Source organism: Oncorhynchus mykiss, chromosome 5 (genome assembly GCF_057628025.1).
Source record: "Oncorhynchus mykiss isolate SJ-2025 chromosome 5, ASM5762802v1, whole genome shotgun sequence".
In the NCBI taxonomy this organism is placed as follows: Eukaryota; Metazoa; Chordata; class Actinopteri; order Salmoniformes; family Salmonidae; genus Oncorhynchus; species Oncorhynchus mykiss.
In genome coordinates this window covers 51,875,055-51,894,128 of record NC_143026.1, presented here as the reverse complement: position 1 = coordinate 51,894,128, position 19,074 = coordinate 51,875,055, and the positions used below count along the sequence as shown (strand labels likewise).

General features: G+C 40.6%; 1 protein-coding gene across 2 annotated transcripts; it reads right to left on the bottom strand.

Annotated features, from left to right (window-relative positions):
• Nucleotides 1-346: 346 nt before the first annotated feature.
• LOC110524004 (profilin-2) lies at nucleotides 347-8,456 on the bottom strand. 2 transcript variants are annotated; one of them, XM_021603268.3, is made up of 3 exons: nucleotides 8,170-8,456; nucleotides 4,269-4,461; nucleotides 347-2,510 (listed from the first exon to the last, which is right to left on the bottom strand). In XM_021603268.3, the coding sequence occupies exons 1-3, from the start codon at nucleotides 8,296-8,298 to the stop codon at nucleotides 2,413-2,415; spliced, it is 420 nt and encodes a 139-aa protein (XP_021458943.1). In that variant the 5' UTR covers nucleotides 8,299-8,456; the 3' UTR covers nucleotides 347-2,412. The 2 variants fall into 2 exon arrangements, with proteins under 2 accessions (XP_021458943.1, XP_021458942.1); XM_021603267.3 differs by having other exon boundaries at nucleotides 347-2,129.
• Nucleotides 8,457-19,074: the final 10,618 nt, after the last annotated feature.

Here is a 19,074-nt window from a genome sequence, read left to right as displayed (position 1 = left end):
ACTGATCTAGCCAATAAACACCCACGGTCAAGGAAATGCACATTTTGGTATGTTACCATCAGGCCCTGTGGGGGTTCCCAGACCTAATTCTGCCACACTGACTCGGCCAACATCCACATACCTTTCTACAAAAGGAACATCTCCACCATGTTTACCTGCTACATACCTTTAAAGACTAACCAAGAGCATCTCAGTTTAACTATTCATCTCCAGGCCAGGGTAATAGGAACCTCCAGACCAATTCCAGTTTAATAAAAATAAAATTTAACTGCTGCTCTGGCTCAAACACTTTCCTCCAAAAGAGAAAACATTTCAACTTGAGAAGCAAGAAAGTACATACAATCAATCTGGTTGGAATAAATTTATTTGATCGGTCTGTAAACAAGGTGATAAATCAATTTATGGCATTTATTGGTTTATGCATATTAAATCCAATGTGTTAGACTATCCCAGGTGTAGGGGGAAGAAATTAACAAAAATCAGCAAATAAGATTTTAATTAGTACACATGCCACAAGGCCTGAACATTGGAGCAGATGCTAAAACACCCCTAAAAGGTGCCAATGAAATTACCCCTTACTGGGCAGCAGTTAAAATCCACACAATAGCAACAAATCTCTACATTATGGCACAGGAGACCCATGTTTTGGACTTTAAGTTTCCACAAGACAACCAAAGTGTTCTTATTCCAACCAATCCCATCTCCCATTAAATTGAGTGTCATGTCTAGTGTAAGTTATTTTCAATTGGAGATTACATTAAGTACCGAGCCTCAACAGTTTGATACCACATCTTAGTTGATGACTAGAGAACAAGGCAATTTATTCCACAGTTGTTTCTTCACACAGCATGGGTTTTCAAATGCAGTAATTCATTTCTTAAAAAAAAAAAAAAAAGCAAAAAGGTTGACAAATGAGGAAATAGATTTCCTCCAATTACTACCCCTCCCCGCAGCTTTATCTGGTGTCATGTGATAGTGTGGTTTTATGTTAGTGTTGTTTTGCCTTCAGCAGAAAGAGGCTAGCAGTCGTCCTTCACAATGATAGAGCTAGAGCAACTGTATAAATACCCAAGCTGCAACAAAAGTTGGTCCTATGAAAAATTCAAACTGGACACACTCCAGATCGTTATGCTGGGATATCTACTGTCCAAAATGGCAGCCTTAAAAATAAAATAAATATTACAGGAGCTGGCAAACAATATTTTAAGTGCCTGAGCCATTGCAACGATGGAATGTCCATGGGGTTCATGTAGTCAGAAAGGTCATGAAGAGGGCATGGGAGGAGATTCTACCTGCGTCAACACTTTTGCCATTTGATTCAATCAATACCAAAATGGATTTGCCCCCCCCCCCCCCCTTTAAAAACCCATATGGGAGAGGGGGCTACGGAGGACTTTAAGGTGTAGTGGTTGGAGGAATATGCCTCCTGAGTACTGATGGAGTGTCACCTACTATGAACAAACAGGATGGGAAAGAGGGAGGGAAGGAGGAACAGACATTGGCAGGAGTTATAGGGCACGCGGGGCAGACGGAACAGTATTTCAGTAGGCTCAAAGATATGCATGCAGTTTCCCCTCCCAGACATGCTCTAGAAAAGGAAGACAATATGAGCTTGATTACTGCTCAAGTGCTCCAAAGGCATCGGCTGCTCAAGGGTCTGACCTACCGGGCACCATCATATGAAATCTCAGTTTAATTTAAGTTTCCTTTACTTTAGGGTTTTCACTGAGCATTGGCTAGAATGGTGCAGGTCTTTATAAGTACAGATTTGTCACAATGTCCTGTTAACAACATGCTCATCTTTAACTATGGTGCAACAGTAGTTCTAGAATGGGATAGAGTACACAGTGTGAATGCATAAAGATGACTGGAAAAGGACAAGAGAAAAAGGGGATAAATAAAAAAAGGGAGCAAAAAAATGGGAGGGGGCAGAGGAGAGAAAAAAATAAGCAACTACAAACTAGAACTGGAAGTACTGAAACGCAAGAGGGTGGTAAGGGTGAGCTGCTAGGAGGCTGGGCAGAGGCTGCTTTAGTATCCAGACTTCCTCAGGTAGTCAGCCATTGTATACGCTTTCTTGTTGAGCTGCCCTCCATGGACACCTTCCTTTCCCATGACTAAAACCAATGCTGGAGTACACAAGAAAAAAAAAAGAACAGAAATGAACAGACATGGTGGTGGGGGGGATAAGAAACCACTTTTCCCCACTAAAGGTGGGGCTACATTGTTGACTGCAGGGTCTTAAACATGTGGCCCTGCACTGCCACTAACACTGCCAGGGCTCATTTTAAATAGGACTGCTTGAAAGGAAAATGTTAATAGCAATCTTTGCTTTAACATTTATATTTTGTGTTTTTTCTTTACTTCTCTCCTCTTCCTCAACTACTACACTTGGGCTAAGTCAAGACAAAACTAGAACCCTGAATCCCTTAAGTATTTTGCCATTGAGTATGCCTTCTTATTCAATCCGCCTCCATGGACCCCTTCTTTGCCCAATACAAGAACCAAGACTGAAAGAAAAGAGAGAAGGGAAATTGAGAAAATGTGAAGTTAGATCATTTAATATAAAATAAATTGTCAAATCGAAACAAGGTGGTGGACAGGGCTGGTTAGTATGAAGGAAGACATAGGAAGCTCACCAGAGGCCCCATCCATGGCCAATACACAAGCATTCATTTTCTTATTATGGCTGCTGCCCTTGGACTGGAAGAAAACATGCAAAGCGCTCACTAAAATTATGCAATAGTGGTGACCATTCAAGCCCATTAGCCTAGAGTATAATAAAACACATCTAGCCTACTCTTCTGAACTTAAGGAATGTCTGAATCATCCGCTTATGTTAACAAAGTCCATAAATGGCTTTTTTTATACCCAGTCAGAAGCTATGACAATAACAGCACAAATTGCTCCATTCTAAACTTGTGTAAAAGGTGGCAATAACAAGTTCTGTAAATCAGAAACAAAACTCTGGCCTAACCCTATCCTTTACCTTATCCACTACTTAGCTATGAATCTACATGGCATGCCAGCAGCAGGGAGGAATAGGAAAGTGAATGCTTCTACTCACTACCACCAACACTAATGCAGTACACATGCAGTCAGCATGCTTGTAGTACCTCTCCTCAATACATATGACAGCAGCAAAATCCTTGAGTGCCACTATCAGAGTGGAAATGCCTAAATTGACAGGGACTAGGGTTAACATGTGATGGGCAGTAACCTGAACTTGACACTTAAGCATTGATGTGAGAGGAAAAGGGCATCAATTACAGAGGGATAGGGAATACGCATGTAATTCAAGGTTGATTCCATCAGGAAGAAGACCAGAAGAATGAACTCAGAAAAGGTTGCCCAGCTTGCCCTGTGACAGAAACATACACAGAAGGGAGGTTGTGTATTGCAACTAGGAGTGTCATGGACTTAAAGCTGCTAGGGATATAGGAGAATAGGGAGCATAAAGGCAAAATGAACATTGGCAAAACTCACAGGCATCTTGTTTTTCGAATGGCAGGGCATCTCCCCTTCAATTGGGTGGCCCATCAAGACTTGTGGCTCATTTGACTAGCTAGCAGTTGATCAAATATTGTCCCCGAATCCGATCTGATGCAAAACTAACCTATTCTTTAAATCAAATGGTATTTGATTGGCTTTCTTAATCTGAAAAATACCTGAAATTGAACTTAAGTCCATTATACTGCATAAACTCCCTTTTCCCATACATAATAGCTCTGTGCTTAAAAGGGAAATTCCACTCAAACCATATTTTGGTTCATGTTTCATTAGTCCACCGTTTGAGATGTCAGCAATCAAGTTTAAGTTACAAAACTTTTAAAATATAGAAAGCATCATTACGCAGTTTCAAAGTTCTACATCTTATACTTGATTGCTGACATTCGAAACATTCAGGACCGTATGAACAGTGGACTAATGAAACAAATACCAAAAGGCGTTTGAGTGTAATTTTCTTTAACATAAACATATCAATTAGGTTACAAGGAAACTTTCCAATTGTATTATATCCCTTTCTACTATTTTAAAACCCATCTAGGGCCTGATGCTACAATTTAGTGTAAGCTAAAGCATGGTAGTGCAATGCATTTGTTGACTTAATGTGACAGACTGAATTGCATCTGTCCCTTAACTACATTATATTGAGGAGGTGAATACCAGAATATTGTACATGCACAGCAAACTATAATTACAACCAAACCTATGAACTACATAGAGCCTTAAATGTTTGAGCAGTGAAGAAATGGGACAGGCATTACCTTTGCCGGCTTTGCCTATGGAAACGTTGTATGTGGGCTCTCCTCCTTGACTCTTTGTCCTGATGTCCATTGTCCAGTCCCCATCGGAGTGGAGGCTGTCTCTGATGACAGAGAACTTCTTTTGGCCTAGGATCAGCCCGCCGCAGAAGAAAGCTTCTCGGTCCTTTCCTACTATGACGTCGATTTCGTCAACCTATGGATGAGCATTGATGGACACATGTCAACCATGTAAAGTTAGAAAGTTATGCAATTTCATATGCATAAAAACATTGGTCTTTACACTACAATAAGACAAGAGCATGTGACAACTTGTTTATTCTCTCCAATACTCTACAATGTCTAAAAATGCAAGAATCAAAGTTGGGTGAAAATTAGCAAAGCTTCAGAGGGAGCATTATTTTGTTAAATTAAAACATTTCAAAAGGGCAGTCAAAAGCAGGCAGAATTTTGGAAAAGTGACTTTTGGAATCACTGTTGGGAGAACTTGGCAATTTAAGAAGTATTGCAGTTCACATTTGTCCTAACAGGCAGAAAGGAACATGCTGAAAAATAGTTTAGAGTACTGTGTGATAGAGATTAATACTGTAACCATCTCAGCTCTCATAGGCCAGTGTCCATATTTGACTCTAGACCATTGAATGTACCCTTTAAATCATGTGTCCAGTGAACAATTTAAACAATCCAATACAGTTAAGTTTTATTTTTCTGCAATACATATCAGGCATTGCTTGGCTAACATGGTCAGCAACTGATGCCTAGCTAGTCAGATTTACAGTGCCTTGCGAAAGTAGTCGGCCCCCTTGAACTTTGCGACCTTTTGCCACATTTCAGGCTTCAAACATAAAGATATAAAACTGTATTTTTTGTGAAGAATCAACAACACAATCATGAAGTGGAACGACATTTATTGGATATTTCAAACTTTTTTTAAGAAATCAAAAACTGAAAAATTGGGCGTGCAAAATTATTCAGCCCCTTTACTTTCAGTGCAGCAAACTCACTCCAGAAGTTCAGTGAGGATCTCTGAATGATCCAATTTTGACCTAAATGACTGATGATAAATACAATCCACCTGTGTGTAATCAAGTCTCCGTATAAATGCACCTGCACTGTGATAGTCTCAGACGTCCGTTAAAAGCGCAGTGAGCATCATGAAGAACAAGGAACACACCAGGCAGGTCCGAGAAACTGCTGTGAAGAAGTTTAAAGCCGGATTTGGATACAAAAAGATTTCCCAAGCTTTAAACATCCCAAGGAGCACTGTGCAGGCGATAATATTGAAATGGAAGGAGTATCAGACCACTGCAAATCTACCAAGACCTGGCCGTCCCTCTAAATTTTCAGCTCATACAAGGAGAAGACTGATCAGAGATGCAGCCAAGAGGCCCATGATCACTCTGGATGAACTGCAGAGATCTACAGCTGAGGTGGGAGACTCTGTCCATAGGACAACAATCAGTCGTATATTGCACAAATCTGGCCTTTATGGAAGAGTGGCAAGAAGAAAGCCATTTCTTAAAGATATCCATAAAAAGTGTCGTTTAAAGTTTGCCAAAGCCACCTGGGAGACACCAAACATGTGGAAGAAGGTGCTCTGGTCAGATGAAACCAAAATTGAACTTTTTGGCAACAATGCAAAACGTTATGTTTGGCGTAAAAGCAACACAGCTGAACACACCATCCCCACTGTCAAACATGGTGGTGGCAGCATCATGGTTTGGGCCTGCTTTTCTTCAGCAGGGACAGGGAAGATGGTTAAAATTGATGGGAAGATGGATGGAGCCAAATACAGGACCATTCTGGAAGAAAACCTGATGGACTCTGCAAAAGACCTGAGACTGGGACGGAGATTTGTCTTCCAACAAGACAATGATCCAAAATATAAAGCAAAATCTACAATGGAATGGTTCAAAAATAAACATATCCAGGTGTTAGAATGGCCAAGTCAAAGTCCAGACCTGAATCCAATCGAGAATCTGTGGAAAGAACTGAAAACTGCTGTTCACAAATGCTCTCCATCCAACCTCACTGAGCTCAAGCTGTTTTGCAAGGAGGAATGGGAAAAAATGTCAGTCTCTCGATGTGCAAAACTGATTGAGACATACCCCAAGCGACTTACAGCTGTAATCGCAGCAAAAGGTGGCGCTACAAAGTATTAACTTAAGGGGGCTGAATAATTTTGCACGCCCAATTTTTCAGTTTTTGATTTCTTAAAAAAAAGTTTGAAATATCCAATAAATGTCATTCCACTTCATGATTGTGTTGTTGATTCTTCACGTTTGAAGCCTGAAATGTGGCAAAAGGTCGCAAAGTTCAAGGGGGCCGAATACTTTCGCAAGGCACTGTAGTATGGTTTGCCCATACAATTATTCAATGAACGCAGACTGGTTTATTCTCAGGTTCCAAATAAAAATGACAGCACATAAAGGCTTCACCCTCATATAGAATTGCACAATTCTACAACAGCCTTTTCAGAAAAAAATGTGAATTCAGCTTATTCAATGCGGCCATCTAGCAAGCAAAGTAGCTAGCCAGCTATGCCATAACGCCTTGGCAAAGCTAGAAGCTGGCAACACAGCAGGACAACTGATTTGACAGCTTGTCTACAACCTGTAACATTTGAACATAAACCTAGCAGAGTAACTGCTAACTTATTTATGTCACAGCTATGAGAATGTTGGGTACCTGGGTACAAAACATCGAATGATTTAACCATAGCTTAGCAAAGCCAAAGGAATCAGACTGAAAAATGCCCTCCAATATCCGCATGGCAATCTATGATACAAGAATCGCAATTTCATTAGATTATGGGTAATATCCTGTCGCAGTTCCACACTAGAAAGATAGCTAGTTAAAATGTGCATGTTTATTAACTCGCTAACATGTAGCAAACTATCGAATAATTGTGAATTGATATATGAATTGATATATTAAACTGGTTTTGACAACACAAGCAACTTCAAATAGTTGATTTCCATGCATGCTTGCTAGCTAACAAAATGGAGGGCCCACGAATGACCGGACTGATGCAATATGTAAAATAAACCTGCAGGCCAATTGGATGGTATACTATTGTACAACCAATTTGCCTCGAGCTGGTGCATCCAATTTAGGTTACAATCCGATCAAATTGCGTAGACAGGAGGGAAATAATAAATGCAGAGTAGAGGCGCCATCTTGGGAAATCAAAAGGGGCGAGAGCGAGGGCCTGATTCACAAATGCATCTGAATACCGTTGAGTGTACAAAGCAAATTGTGCATGTAACATATGCATGCAGCGAAATGAGCCAACAATTTTGCTTAATAACTTTCGAATCTGGGTGGCAGGCCTGATTTATGACATGTTTCGCTCCCGGCACTCCTTCTCCCAAAGCCCGCATTGCCGGCTAGACATAACAGTAAACGCTACAAGACGGGAAACCGGTCTCCATTTAACTTTCCCATATGGGGTATCAAATTGCTGAAAGCACGGTTGTGTTTCAGTTGCAAGTTCTAGTTCATAGTTAACACACTAGCCAGGCTAACTAAACATGTTAGCTAGCGGATTGCCTCCTACACTTTCATGTCGAACAGTCAATGTTTAACTCAAAAGGAAAGCTTTAGACCTTAGCTATATTGATAACACCATGACATTTTGAATGTAGTTGTGGTTCTGAGCCTAAGCACTTATATTTCAAATAAAACGTGCAACAGTCTCTGTACAAGAAAACACCGGATACCATGTGTGCTAGCTTAGCCAACATGCAATGCCTGGCTCGAGCCTAACATTACCTTACCATTCCATCTAGGGCTTCCCCATTAGGCAAGGCCTTTTTTCCATATTAAATGAACTGACAGCATAAAATGGCGGCATTTCCCTTTGTTTGTAGATAATCAAATAATTACAGACCTATGTCCTTACCGTTATGTTAACAAATGTACCACCGGGAAACGATGCCCAGACATACTTAGCGTCCGTGTACCCAACAATGGCGGAGTCCTGGCAGCTGCCATCGGCCATCAGGTTATCCACGTAGCTTTGCCAGGACATACTTGCGTATTAGTTCAAATATGGAAAAATCGTAAAAATATATATTTGACGGGTACTCTCGCACAACACTGAGGTTTCTGTAATCTATATTTTCGGTGATTCTGGGACCTCCGACAATTCCCCAGTTCCGTCACGAACCCGCTTTCTTCTGGGTTTGGGCAGAGAAGAGGACCCACTGCATTCGGGTAGCGCCTGGGTGTAGTCCTTAAATAAATCACTCCGCGCAGTCGTAGTTAGGTTGAACTTCATAGCAAATCGTTGGTTGTCGCGGATGAATAGCATGGGTGTTACAGATCCAAAGAATGATTTGGACCGTATCTATTTTACTAACTTGTCAATATGCCGCTAACTATTATCGTTTAATATCTTCTGTGATATTTTGCGCAAGCAGTATGTTTCCGAATCAATTAATGGTAGACTTAATTGGACATATGACGTGTACATACGTAGTCCCTATTTTCTCGCCACGATGCCCTTTTACCAGTATGAATCAAAGTTACAAAGTATCAGTCTTGGGAAGTTGTTGATATCATCATCGCTCATCATCAGAAGATTCTAGTGCGATAATTTGTTAGAACTCTATGTCTTGAAAGCATGCAAGAGTTACATTTAATTTTTGTGTTAGATTATATTCCTTCAGTTTAGAATGTTACTTATTTTACAACAAACAAGTCAGAGATCTTAATGACAGTTAAGAGAAACAAATCTAGCCCATTTAGCACAATTTTGATTTTAAAATGTCAGTTTCGGGTTAGTTGGTTCTTCAAATAAGCCTCCCCGCACATTATTAGAAAATATAGGTTGCCATATTAGCTGATGGTTAATGCATGTGATTAAACTAGCCAGTTCTTGTGGCAGTCCAGGCCAGTGTGAGACCTAATCACAAGAAACTTAGTATACAGAATAAATACACATCTTGGTTACATATTAACTCACTCAGGGTGTAGCAGGAGTAGATATCTATTTATTTTGTTCATCGCCATATGCGTGGAACAGCATGATACTTTTGATTGTCTGCCTAGTTCTCAGAGATAAACTGTATTTAGCGTATAACAAAAAAACTATCATATTGTGAGAAAGTGATTAATTCTAGCCCTGTCCCAGATCTGTTTGTGCTATCATGTCAACTGCTGGTCACTCGTTGTCATGACAAGGAGTTGATGGTAGCAGAAACAGATCTGGGACCAGACTAACCTCTTTACACATGCTCTCATCATTCACTGGTTCTGTGTGTGATTTATCCATGTAAAGCACTAGTCATTCACAGAGGTCCACATAGAAAGATGATAGTGGTCAATTGCACTTGCCTGGCCAGGATTATTTATTTGGACAAGAAAGCTGCAGTCTCATCTGAAGGAGTCAGAGAAATATTCCAATTTGCTCTCACAAAAAAAATGTCATTTGGGAGTAGGCCTTTTATTGCCCCAGAGAGGTAGAATGTGACTATTGTCTCTATTTTACCTGAGAGGATTCATTCATCCAGTCCAAGCACCCTGAGAATTTGCATGATATTGCCGTGTTGGGACTATTACTTCAGAGGTGTGGTTTGTTTTCTGAGTTCATTCAATTTTCACGGATTGATACAAGGGTTGTAAGTAATAATGTTCAGGCCTATTCCTCATATCACCAACTATAATTACACACAACTTCCTCTTCTAACCTCCCAATTGAAAGAAACATAGTTATGTGACAGTCTTTGTTTTTCCATAAAGGTGCTGAGGCAAATAGCAACGAAGCAATATTTTCTATGTAGGCCAGAATACCTGGAATTTCACCTCACCTTATCTATTTGTTATCAAATAGCCAGTCATAAAGAAGGTGAACTGTACAAAAAGCTGACCACACCCATATCCTTCCCATGTAGTTGGTTTCTAAGACACCCTTGTTGTGTAGGGGTAGTTTGACCAACCAACTGAGTGAGTTAGCCAGCCAAGGAGTCATGGACAGAAAGCTGACCCACTTTTATTTGTATTTTTCCAGAGGGAACAACTCAGCAATAGTACTGCTTTTGGTTGTGTACACATGTTTTGCAGAACATTTTTCATGTTCTTAGCTCCAACAGTGCAGTAATACCTAACAATACAAAACAATACACACAAATCCAAAAAATAAAAAGAAAGGAATTGAGAATTATAGAAATATTAAAACGAGCAATGTCGTGGTCTGGAATATAAATATATACAGTATAAATATGATGTTGTGTATAGACATTATGGACAGTATGTGAGTAGAAAAGGTGTGTACAGCAGTAGTTATATAGGATCAGTCTTGACTAGAATACAGGAGACTGTATACATATGAAGTGGGTAAAACAGTATGTAAACATTATTAAAGTGACCGATGTTCAATGACTATGTCCATAGGGCAGCAGTCTCTAAGGTGCAGTGTTGAGTACCGGGTGGTAGCCGACTAGTCTCTCAGCGCCAGCTTTGATGGACCTGTACGGTCTCCACATTCCAGATGATAGCGGGGTGACAGGCCGTAGCTCGTTCACCCTGTGAGCATCAATCCACTGCTTTGTCACGTATGGATGGACCCACCCTGACTACACCACACCTCTCCTCTCTCTCCTTCCCACAACCCGGCTTGTGGGAAGTGACAAAGAGCTCTTATAGGACCAGGGAACAATTAATAATATAATAATAATCAACAAATTTGCTCTTTATTTAGCCATCTTACATATAAAACTATTTGTTCGTTGAAAATTGTGTATAACTCACCACAGATTAATGAGAAGAGTGTGCTTGATAGGATGCACATAACTCTGGAATGTTGGGTTGTATTGGAGAGAGTCTCAGTCTTTTTCCACACAGTCTGTGCCTGTATTTAGTTTTCATGCTAGTGAGGTTCGAGAATCCACTTTCACATAGGTACGTGGTTGCAAAGGGCCTCCGTGTCTTAACAGCACAATTTGCCAAGGCAGGATACTCTGAGCGCAGACCAATCCAGAAATCTGTCAGTGGCTTCTGATTCAATTCAATTTTCACAGAACCGCTTGTTGCAATTTCGATGAGGCTCTCTTGTTCAGATATCGGTAAGTGGACTGGAGGCAGGGCATGCAAGGGATAATGAATCCAGTTGTTTGTGTCAACCGTTTCGGGAAAGTACCTGCGTAATTGAGCACCCAACTCACTCAGGTGCTTCGCTATATCACATTTGACATTGTCCGTAAGCTTGAGTTCATTTGCACACAAAAAAAATCATACAATGATGGAAAGACCTGTGTGGTGTCCTTCTTAATGCAGACAGAGAAGAGCTCCAACTTCTAAATCATATCCTCAATTTTGTCCCGCACATTGAATATAGTTATGCAGAGTCCCTGTAATCCTAGATTCAGATCATTCAGGAGAGAAAAAACATCACCCAGATAGGCTGGTTGTGTGAGAAATCCGTCATCATGCAAGCGGTCAGACAAGTGAAAATTGTGGTCATTAAAGAACAGTTTAATTAATTTTTTAAAACGTGTCAATACTTTGCCCCTTGATAACCAGCACACACAGTAAAAGCGTTACATGGTCGCTGCCCATATCATTGCATAGTGTGGAAAATAGGCGAGAGTTCAGGGGTCTTGCTTTAACAAAGTGAACCATTTTCACTGTAGTGTCCAAAATGTCTTTCAAGCTGTCAGACATTCCTTTGGCAGCAAGAGCCTCACGGTGGATGCTGCAGTGTACGCAAGTGATGTCGGGAGCAACTGCTTGCACTATATCTCCCTGTCATGGCTTTTACACCATCAGTACAGATACCAACACATCTTGACCACCAAAGTCCATTTGATGTCACAAAGCTGTCCAGTACTTCAAAAATATCCTCTCCAGTTGTCCTGGTTTCCAGTGGTTTGCAGAAGAGAACGTCTTCCTTAATTGATCCCCCATAAACGTAACAGACATATACCAGGAGCTGTGCCCGGCAAGCCACGTCTGTTGACTCATCCAGCTGTAACGCTTAGAATTCACTGGTTTGTATATGAAGCAGTTATTGTTTCAAAACATCTCCTATCATGTCACTGATGCGTTGTGAAACAGTGTTGTTTGATGAAGGTATTGTCTGTATGTTTTTTTATCCTTTTCCCCCAGCATTGTCACAGCCATATCCACGTCAGCAGGAAGAATTAAGTCCTCCACAATAGTATTGGGCTTGCCTGTCCTAGCCACTCGGTAACTCACCATATAAGACGCTTCTAGCCCATTCTTATTAATGGTATCTGTTGCTTTTATACATGTCTTACTAATCGAAAGTCGTCTTAATTCTCGCTCAAAAAACAATTTTTCAAATTGCCACATTTTTTTTCTAAATGTCTGGCAAGAGTGAAGGTTTCATCGAGTTGTGAGCTAGTACTTTTGCACATACAGTGCCTTGCGAAAGTATTCGGCCCCCTTGAACTTTGCAACCTTTTGCCACATTTCAGGCTTCAAACATAAAGATATAAAACTGTATTTTTTTGTGAAGAATCAACAACAAGTGGGACACAATCATGAAGTGGAACAACATTTATTGGATATTTCAAACTTTTTTAACAAATCAAAAACTGAAAAATTGGGCGTGCAAAATTATTCAGCCCCCTTAAGTTAATACTTTGTAGCGCCACCTTTTGCTGCGATTACAGCTGTAAGTCGCTTGGGGTATGTCTCTATCAGTTTTGCACATCGAGAGACTGAAATTTTTTCCCATTCCTCCTTGCAAAACAGCTCGAGCTCAGTGAGGTTGGATGGAGAGCATTTGTGAACAGCAGTTTTCAGTTCTTTCCACAGATTCTCGATTGGATTCAGGTCTGGACTTTGACTTGGCCATTCTAACACCTGAACCATTCCATTGTAGATTTTGCTTTATGTTTTGGATCATTGTCTTGTTGGAAGACAAATCTCCGTCCCAGTCTCAGGTCTTTTGCAGACTCCATCAGGTTTTCTTCCAAAATGGTCCTGTATTTGGCTCCATCCATCTTCCCATCAATTTTAACCATCTTCCCTGTCCCTGCTGAAGAAAAGCAGGCCCAAACCATGATGCTGCCACCACCATGTTTGACAGTGGGGATGGTGTGTTCAGGGTGATGAGCTATGTTGCTTTTACGCCAAACATAACGTTTTGCATTGTTGCCAAAAAGTTCAATTTTGGTTTCATCTGACCAGAGCACCTTCTTCTACTTGTTTGGTGTGTCTCCCAGGTGGCTTGTGGCAAACTTTGAACGACACTTTTTATGGATATCCGGGAGACAGAAAAACAGCTTCTATCTCAAGGCCATCAGACTGTTAAATAGCCATCACTAGCCAGCCTCCAACCAGTAACCTCCCCTGAACTTAGTCATTGTTACTAGCCGGCTACCACCCGGTTACTCAACCCTGCACCTTGGAGGCTGCTGCCCTTTGTACATAGACATGGAATCACTGGTCACTTTAATCATGTTTACATATGGTATGTACATACTGTATTCTACTGTATTAATGCATCTCTGACATTGCTCATCCTAATATTTATATATTTCTTAGTTCCATTCTTTTACTTTGAGATGTGTGTGTATTATTGTGAATTGTTAGATATTACTGCACTGTTGGAGCTAGGAACACAAGCATTTCGCTACACCCACAATAAATGCTAAATATGTGTATATGACCAATAACATTTGATTTGTGAACACTTTTTGTCAAACTACTTTGTTCCCTGCCTGTTTAATGATGTACTGGTGACTGAAAAAGTTGGCAAGAAAAATGCCCTTCTTGATTTCACTGCAAATAGGCTGTGTTGTTTTGGTATAATTTGGCTGAATATGCTTTCGCACATTTACATGAGTGTTTCATTAGTTAATTCTTATTAATGTATTTGGTGTTGTTTCAATTCAGATGAAGAGGGAGTTAGATCAAATGTCCAGAGGGGTGGAGGAACCTCCCGCACCTCAGACTCCTGGAGTCATTAGAAAGGCCTGCTCGCAGAAGTGTTACCGGGAGCGTTTGACAGTGATGAGGGATGGTCGTTTGGTCGGAGACCCATTACGGATGCAGGCAATGAGGCAGTGATGACCTGCGGTCACCATCCAACCCTGCCTATAATAAGTAGCCTTATATCCGTAGCTATGTTGTATATTACTTATATAGCATGCCTACCTGCAACAGCTCCTAGCGTATATATAGGATGGTACACACTATTCAACCATGGTCCCATAGAGCTAGTGTGTTAGTCCACATAGTGTTAGCTGGGACAAAAGCATGCACACCCTGTGACTATCCAGGAACAGGGTTGCTGACCAATACCATGACAGGTCAGGCCTACTATACTTTATAGCAGAGATAGTATCTTGTTATTGTGGTGTTGGCCTTAAGACTACTCAAAGGCCCATAAATGCAGTCTTGATCTGGACCTGGGCTCAGAGCCCAGGGTCATGGTCCATTGGTGCTAATCCCTGAAACCCAAATCAATCCCTAGCCCCTGGGAACTTGTGTGGATCTGGAAGTATTGGATAGGAGGTATAAGCAATATGCTGGTAGCTCCATTTTGACATCTGATAGACCAGGTGGTATTAAGGAAATGTACTGGGTGTAATATGTTGTTTATGTAATTTTACATAGCTGGTACATTGGATATTTTTCTTGAGCTAGCTAGCTATGTCTCAAAATGCTTGCTGGAGTTCTGATCTTCAGTCTGCAAGACACTGCTTCTCTCTGCAATACAGATACAGACAGGTAGCTAGCTAAGTATACGTGCAGGTAAATATAATATAAAACCACTACTAACTCTTTCCCCTGATAAACACCTTAAATCTGCATTAATGTTACCCATCTAGCTAGCTATTTGTAGGTAGCTAAAGTTAACGTTATTTGTTAGTTAACCCATGTCAGCTGAATGGATAAATCATAAACATCACATTCAGCTTTGATTTCTGTACTTCGCAAAACTAGAAATATGATTTGTTGCAAACTGACGAACTTGCTGGAAAATGCAGCGCGGCAAATTCAAAAAATGATATAAAAATCAAACTTTCATTAAATCACACATGTAATATACTCAATTAAAGCTACACTCGTTGTGAATCCAGCCAACATGTCAGATTTTAAAAAGCTTTTCGGAGAAAGCATAAGAAGCTATTATCTGATGATAGCACAATGTCAACAAAAAGAGTAGCGTATTTCAACCCTGCAGGCGCTACACGAAACGCTGAAATAAAATATAAAACATGCATTACCTTTGACGAGCTTCTTTTGTTGGCACTCAATTGGTCCTTTTGTTCGATTAATTCCGTCCATATATATCCAAATGTCCATTTATTTGACACGTTTGATCCAGAAAAAAACAGCTTCCAAAAAACGCAACGTCACAACAAAAATGTTCAAAGTTGCCTATAAACTTTGCCAAAATATTTCAAACTGCTTTTGTAATACAACTTTAGGTATTTTTAAACGTTAATAATCGATCAAATTGTAGACGGGGCAATCTGTTTTCAATACAGGAAGTAAGCAAACCATGCTCCTTTTTACATCTTGCGCAACTCTCAATAGTGTAATGTTGTCCCTGGATGTGCTTCTTCTTCGTTGCACAAATGAATAACCTCAACCAAAAAGACTGGTGACATCCAGTGGAAGCGGTAAGAACTGAAAACAGGTTCCTAATAAATATCCCTTGGCAATAACAACTCAGGGAACAGTCAGAGACTAAAAAGAAAAATTCTGAACAGTTAGTCCTCTGGGTTTTGCCTGCTACATAAGTTCTGTTATTCTCACAGACATGATTCAAACAGTTTTAGAAACTTCAGAGTGTTTTCTATCCACATCTACTAATAGTATGCATATCTTATACTCCTGACATGAGTAGCAGGAAGTTGAAATTGGGCATGCTATTATTATTATTAACTGACCGATATTATTCCCATAAAACAAAACATATATGATCTCCTAAGCCCGTGTTAATAACCTCAGACCTTATTTTCAGCATTTATCCATAAATCCTGTTCTTTACCCATTCATTTTAGTCATAGGAATGGCTGAAGAACTAGAGGTAACTCACTTCTGGGTTTTAGGATTAAAAATGGCAAGCTCTATTGTTGGCCGAGTTTAAACACGCAGTGAGAATGCTTCCCACCACTATAATCACAACACACGGCTGCGTGGTCCCATGGTGTTTATACTTGCGGACTATTGTTTGTACATATGAATGTGGTACCTTCAGGCATTTGTAAATTGCTCCCAAGGAAGAACCAGAATTGTGGAGGTCTACAATTTTTTCTGAGGTCTTGGCTGATTTTCTCATGATGTCAAGCAAAGAGGCACTGAGTTTGAAGCTAGGCCTTGAAATACATCCACAGGTACACCTCCAATTGACTTAGCTAATTTACATAATTTATCAGAAGCTTCTAAAGCCATGACATCAATTTCTGGAATTTTCCAAGCGGTGAAAGGCAGAGTCAACTTAGTGTATTTAAACTTCTGACCCACTGGAATTGTGATACAGTGAATTATAAGTGAAATAATCTGTCTGTAAACAATTGTTGGAAAAATTACTTGTGTCATGCACAAAGTAGATGTGCTATCCGACTTGCCAAAACTATTGTTTGTGAACAAGAAGTTTGTGGAGTGGTTGAAAAGCAAGTTTTAATGACTCTTCCGACTTCAACTGTATATAAATTACACCCGGATTCAAAAATACCTCATGTTATTTCGTAGTGGTTGCAGACCACCTAGACATTTCTTCTAAATGCCTACGGACAGCTGTCAGCGGGCCTTTCCATGGTACCATTACGCCCTCGTGCTGGTTCTCATAAAACTAGTGAATAGCCTTCTCTCTATAAGACTATGGGTGCCTTTTTATGCGTTACTCGCCTTGATTTTCTTTTTTATAATTAGTTTTCTTTTTTTACAGATTCATTTAAATTGACTCAGTTGCCGTCTGTCACGTGTGCTCCCTCTTTGGCCTCTAGGTCACCAGACTGCTCCTTATGGCGCACACTTGTCACCATCGTTATGCGTACCTGCGCATCTTCAGACTCACCTGGACTCCATCACCTCCCTGATTACCTTCCTTATATAGGTCACTCCCTTTGGTTCCTTCCCCAGGCGTTATTGTTTCTGTTCTAGTGTCCTGTCTGTGTGTTGTTCGTGTTTTCTAGTTTTGTGTTAAGTTTATTTATTAAAACACTTGCTCCCTGAACTTGCTTCCCCAGCGCACACGTTACACCATCCCTCAATTGTTTACAGATGATATGTCTCCTCCTGGGCAGCTCACAGTAAGGGTCTGTTCTGGGGGGGTCTCGTCTTCTTTCGGTCAGATGGGAACTCCCCTCACGCTTCATAAAATGCGCCACCGGATTTCCTTGCAGACCACCACTGGAATGCTCCAAAGGCAGAATCAGTCATTAGTTTGTGACGCCAAATTGTCATGGAAATTACCACTAGGGACACTCAAAGTCAATCTTAAATGAATCATTGTTTATTGTCAGCGAACTGGAGAGGTTACAACAAACCTAATGCTCCATAGTGAACATCTGCCAGAAGCTCTGCTGGGGCAGTGCCAGCAGTTGTCTTATATATGGCTATACATAGACAATTTATATTCGCATGATTTAACATAACTAATTCATCATTACCATTTTGTTTAATTCATTTGGCTGACTAATACTGGTTCATAACATGTGACAGACCAATACCTCATGAGGTTTCTTCTTTATTAGCTGAGACCTTGAAACTGAGATATCGTTCGTTCTCAAAACAAGGTCTGTGTGTACTGCCAAATTGTAGCTTCTGATAGTGTGGATTCGTTCAGTGAGTCACTTGCATGCACACGGAAATTGGTTTATAGAAAAGCACAAGTATAAAATATCCATCACAATACATTTAGGGAACTATTGTTGTGGATGTTGTTTGGAGTTGGCGTTTATCTAGGGTAAGGGTAGACAACCCTGGTCCTGTTTTTGATTTAACTCACCTCGAACACCAGGTGTGTTGAATTTAGGCAATCACTGAACTGATCAATTGGCTGAGTTGGTCAGGTGTGGTGCGTGGTTTAAACCAAATTCTGCAATACCTGTGGCACTCCAGGAACAGAGTTGCCTCTTCCTGATGTAGGGGATGGATGATATTTGAGGTTGTTCAGTTCTTGCTTTGACAGGTCTGTTTTTCATCCAGAGGTTGTGATCATTGGTTGTGGTAAGATGTTCCTGTTGTCAGACTGGAGGAGATGATGGGCAGAGGTTGAGTGTGCTGATGTGTAGCTACTTTGTCATGGTCCAAGGATATTCCAACATGCTCTCTTCTGTATTCACTGGTTGAGGTGAGATAGGAGTTTCATACGCTGTAATGTAGTACAGGCCTAAAGTTGGTGGTGTAGATGGTAACCAGGCCGTGTCTGTTGACCCTGAAACACTTGAGACGGAACAGCACAAATATATATAAAGTAATATATGCCATTTAGCTGACGCTTTTATCTGAAGCATCTCTGCATGCATTTTCCGTATGGGTAGCCCCAGTGGGAATCGAATCCATGATCCTGGCGTTGAATGCGTCATGCTCTACCAACTGAGTAACAGAGAACAGCTTCTGGTTCCCCTTCTAGGCAGAGTTCCTCTGTCCACTGTATGTGTTATTTTGCCCGTCTTAATCTTTTATTTTTATTGGCCAGTCTGAGAAATGGCTTTTTCTTTGCAACTCTGCCTAGAAGGCCAGTATCCCGGAGTTGCTTCTTCACTGTGGACGTTGAGACTGGTGTTTTGCGGGTACTATTTCATGAAGCTGCCAGTTGAGGACATGCAAGGCGTCTGTTTCTCAAACTAGACACTCTAATGTACTTGTCCTCTTGCTC